We start from the raw sequence: 4,286 nt of genomic DNA on the forward strand, positions 1-4,286 counted from the left end.
TTTTTTTTCAGCCGGAGAGTCGTATGCCTCCTCACCTTGTTCAAGCAAAGCGCTAAAGCAAGGCCTATTTATTCCTCCAGTTATTATTTTCGCCGATGGTGGTGGTGATCTGGGAATAGACTCCCTTCTCTTGAACGGGTCCTGTTCTTTATCTCCGGGTTTGTGTTTCATCGTTAACTTTGGTTTGAGTGTATTTTTAGTTTTTTCATTTTTCTCCATTTTTCATCCCACGAGTATGGTAGGAACAAGTATCAAGTGATTCAGAGCCTCCATGATATCACCAAGCCTAGCTACTCTGGGGGGTCGGCAGGTACCCCAGAGGGAACGTTTGCGACCGCGCTGTTTCACGTCTTCGTGGCCAAGCAGCCATCGGCACGTTGCCTTACACCTTGGCTTAAGACGTTTGGTGCATTCTTAGTCTGTCCTCTCCTTCCAAACTCATCCGGCAAGGTTGAACCTACCAGGGGCATAGCCCCCGCCGGCATGACTTCGAAGGTTTGTTCGCGTCGCATGCCCTAACATGCTCCTTCTCACTCCAATGCGCTCCAATACGTTCGTGTCACCGGAAACAAGATGGCGACTAGATGTTCGCGTCACGTTAGAGCATACTCTAAGGAGCAATTAGGAGCACGCTCTATTTGCCTCACCTTCGAAGGTGGTGCATTTGGGGCTATTTTATCGCGCATGCGTGTGAAGCTTGTACTGTAAACAGTATCCACTGCTCAAGAGTCGGGTAGTCCAATAACCTCGCTTTTATTATTCGGCTACGCCGTCACTGTCTTGATATTTCACAATGGAAACTTCTTTTAAGTATTCAGGTAAGAATTTTATATATGATGCTGATTACTTAAATACTCATAATACTTTTTATATTTTTACTTAATTAACTAATAAAATAAATTCTAAGAGATAGATTAAATGATTTTATTCTAAGATAATTTAAATTGCATAAATATTGTACTATATTAATAGTTTTATTTTTCAGCTGTGAAACCTAAACTGGTATCATTAAAATTAATTAAGCCTCCCCAGACTTTTGCGTGTACTTCTGTTGTAACTGCTACAACAAACTCGACACAGTTCCTAACCACAACTGCGCCTTTGGATTCTGTACTGAATAAAATAAGTTTTTCTACAATTCAACCTCAGACTATAATCCACGAGAGTCCTTCTGTTACAGTTCCTGTAACAAGCTCTATGCAGTACACACCTACAACTTTGTCTTCACTAGACTCTTCAATTGTGAATGCTTTACTAAATAAAGCAGGTCCTTCTGAAATTCAGCCTCAGATTAAAATCCATGAGAGTTCTTCTGTTACGATTCCTGTAACAAGCTTTATGCAGCACACGCCTACAATTGTGTCTTCATTGGACTCTTCAATTATAGACTCAGATAATGAAAAAGAGAATACTTCTGGTGTCAATAATGATGGCTATTTTATTTGGGACTATAAAACCATAATGTTGTTTTTCACAGAGTATGAACAGTATGAAAAAAAATTCCAGAAAAGAAAATATCAAAGTAAAGAGGCTATGTTTCAAGCGATAGCAGAATCCTTCCAAGAAAGAGGTTATGTGAATGCTACTAAAAATCACATGAAAAATAAATTTAAATTGTTGAAGAAGAAATGGGATAAACATATCAAACAGACCATGGGAAAAAATAGTTCTGGAAAAGGCACTAAACCTCTTCCATTTAAAGAGTAAGTTCTATCTTGTGTTTTCTGTATATAATTATATATATGATATTTTTGAATTAAACATTATAATTAATAGTTCAGTCGATTTGTTTCATATTTTTATTTTGTCATTCTTACAATATTCTGTTTTTATTAAGTAGTTAGTATTATATTTAGTATTTAACAAGTAAGTAATAGAATACATATGTATCTTTACAGTGAAATGATAAACTTATTTGGAAAAAGTCACAGTGGAGTGCCATCTTTTGTAGCTGGCCGCAATGGAATGGTTTCTCAAGAAGACATTTTGCAAAAAGTGGTCAGTCAACATTTGTCTCAGTGAGTAATCATCTCCTTAAAATGTTTTTTAATTCATTTCTAGATATATTTTTAGATATAATTTAAAATGTTTTCTATTATAGGAATGTAAATGAAGAACAATCTTCTATTGCACTAGACTCGCCACCTTCGACACCATCTGCAGTTAACAGTCAATCTCAATCAGTAATAGGTAGCAGCAAATCGTCCATGACGGATAGCAGTTGCTCATCTTTAATAAATACAAAAGCAAAAGTACGAGATGGCAAATTGGCGCATACTCTACAATCACTTAAGGAATCCATCTGTGCTGTGCTACAAAGAGAAAGTGATGCCAAACAAGAAACACGTACAAAATATCTGACGGAGCTTAAAAAATGTAATGAATTACAAATAGAACAATTACAATTGCAAAAAGAACGAAATAGTATCTTACAAAGGCAACTTAAGATACTAGAGAGAATAGAAAGTAAAAAATACTCAACACAAGAATTATCAGACGAAGAAGATTAATAAGATATAATAAGACTGAAGGTTTACTAAATTATATGTATACATAAGACATTCATAAAGTTTGTTCCTTTGCCTACTTAAAGGAGAAAATGTAGTAAAACACATTTATTAATCTTTTCTACATATAAATTCTGCGAAGTTACACATTTTTCCTGACAAGATCTGTCAGATATAGTAATTATAAAAATAGACACATTGTCTTTTAAAAAATGTTAATAAGATATTATTACAAATTTATAAAATTTATGAACAGTTTATTAAGTTTAATTTTAATTTTGTTAAAAGACAAGTGTGTTGGTTTTTACAATAATTATATCTTAATTAGATCTAATAATTAGATCTTTCATCATTGGGAAAAATGTGTAACTCTACAGGATTCAAAGGTAAAAAAAAGCTAATAAATGTACACATTTTCAATCACTTCATTTTTTACTTTATAACCAAAGTTACAAACTTTATGAACATTTCACGTAAATGAAGTTATATGTATTTAAAATTTATATAATTTTGTTAATTTTATTTAAAATTTTTATTTCAAGTTGAAATAACTTTTATTTTATTAAAGTTTATTTTAGTTTTTTATTTATTTATTTTCTGTTATTTTGATAAACAGCGTGACAAAGCTGTATCAAGCTCTGCAAGAGAGGAAAGCTACATTTACTTATTGAGTTCTTTTAGTTGAAAAAAGCTGCATTTATTTATTGAGTTTTTTTAATTGGGAAAAGCTGCATTTACTTATCGAGTTTTTTTTTACATAATAAAGCAGCATTATTTACTTGCAGTCAAGCGTACAAAACGTGATTGAAAATCAAAACTGTCATTTCTTGTTCAATTTACATTTTTTTGTTAATTATCGATAAAAAATCATAATAAAATATATATTTGCATTATGCAGTTATAATTCTCTATTTGTATGAAAAATAGGCGTATATGACAATAAAAGACTGATGTATGGATAAATTTTTAACAAAATTGTTTTATTTGTTGTCTTACATATTACATAAGAATTTATTTTATAAAATTTAATATCAAACTTTAATAATTTTTAATTAAAATGAGCTGAATAGAAGATATATAATCGTAATATTCATAATTATTAATAAATGAAATATATTTGTGTAATCGTTATGGTTATAATCGTTATAATCTTGAAACTATAATTGTACATTGTTTCCTAATTTTTATAACTAAAAAAACATAAATATTTGAAAGCACTTTGATAGTTTTGTACATTAAATACATATCATACATATTTTTAATTGAACGACACAGATTGATACAATGCAGTATGTGATATGTCGACGTTGACAACGACACGATATCGATATTTAAAAAAATAATAAACATAATATTTAAATATTAATATTAGAACATAATATTTAAACAAATTTATTTGGATACTCTTATTCAAATCATCGTTGAAACAGTTGTCTACATAATTCGTCTCTGAGATCGCGACCATGTCGATCATCATCCGGATCTTCATTTCTATCTGCTGCTGGGACATTATGTAACAATACCTGCGCATTTATATCAGCATGGTTGTCGACTTCAGGTTCTTCCATGTGTTGCAAATCATCCAAGTCAGCCAAATTGTGAAGAACGCAGCAAGCGAAGATGAATTTGACGATAAATTGCATATTCCTCAACTTGAGGAAATATAACTGTCTGAAACGTTGTTTCAGTATTCCAAATCCATGCTCAACTGAAATTCTGCATTGACTGTGTATACGATTAAAATTTCTTTGGGCCTGTGTCAAATGTCCATTATCCCGA

The 4,286-nt window shown here is 31.6% G+C and overlaps 1 protein-coding gene across 1 annotated transcript; it reads left to right on the plus strand.

Annotated features, from left to right (window-relative positions):
- LOC146722370 (uncharacterized) lies at positions 1-3,360 on the plus strand. Its single transcript, XM_085484902.1, has 4 exons — positions 1-818; positions 986-1,703; positions 1,899-2,018; positions 2,102-3,360. The coding sequence occupies exons 1-4, from the start codon at positions 794-796 to the stop codon at positions 2,508-2,510; spliced, it is 1,272 nt and encodes a 423-aa protein (XP_085341028.1). The 5' UTR covers positions 1-793; the 3' UTR covers positions 2,511-3,360.
- Positions 3,361-4,286: the final 926 nt, after the last annotated feature.

Source organism: Nylanderia fulva, unplaced genomic scaffold, assembly GCF_048542155.1.
Source record: "Nylanderia fulva isolate GAGA-0341 unplaced genomic scaffold, ASM4854215v1 Scaffold323, whole genome shotgun sequence".
NCBI lineage: Eukaryota > Metazoa > Arthropoda > Insecta > Hymenoptera > Formicidae > Nylanderia > Nylanderia fulva.

Coding starts and splice junctions, on each gene's coding strand:
- LOC146722370 (XM_085484902.1), top strand. CDS start 794: ATGGAAACTTCTTTTAAGTATTCAG. Junction 1,704..1,898: donor AAACCTCTTCCATTTAAAGA/GTAAGTTCTATC, acceptor GTATCTTTACAG/TGAAATGATAAACTTATTTG. Junction 2,019..2,101: donor GTCAGTCAACATTTGTCTCA/GTGAGTAATCAT, acceptor TTTCTATTATAG/GAATGTAAATGAAGAACAAT.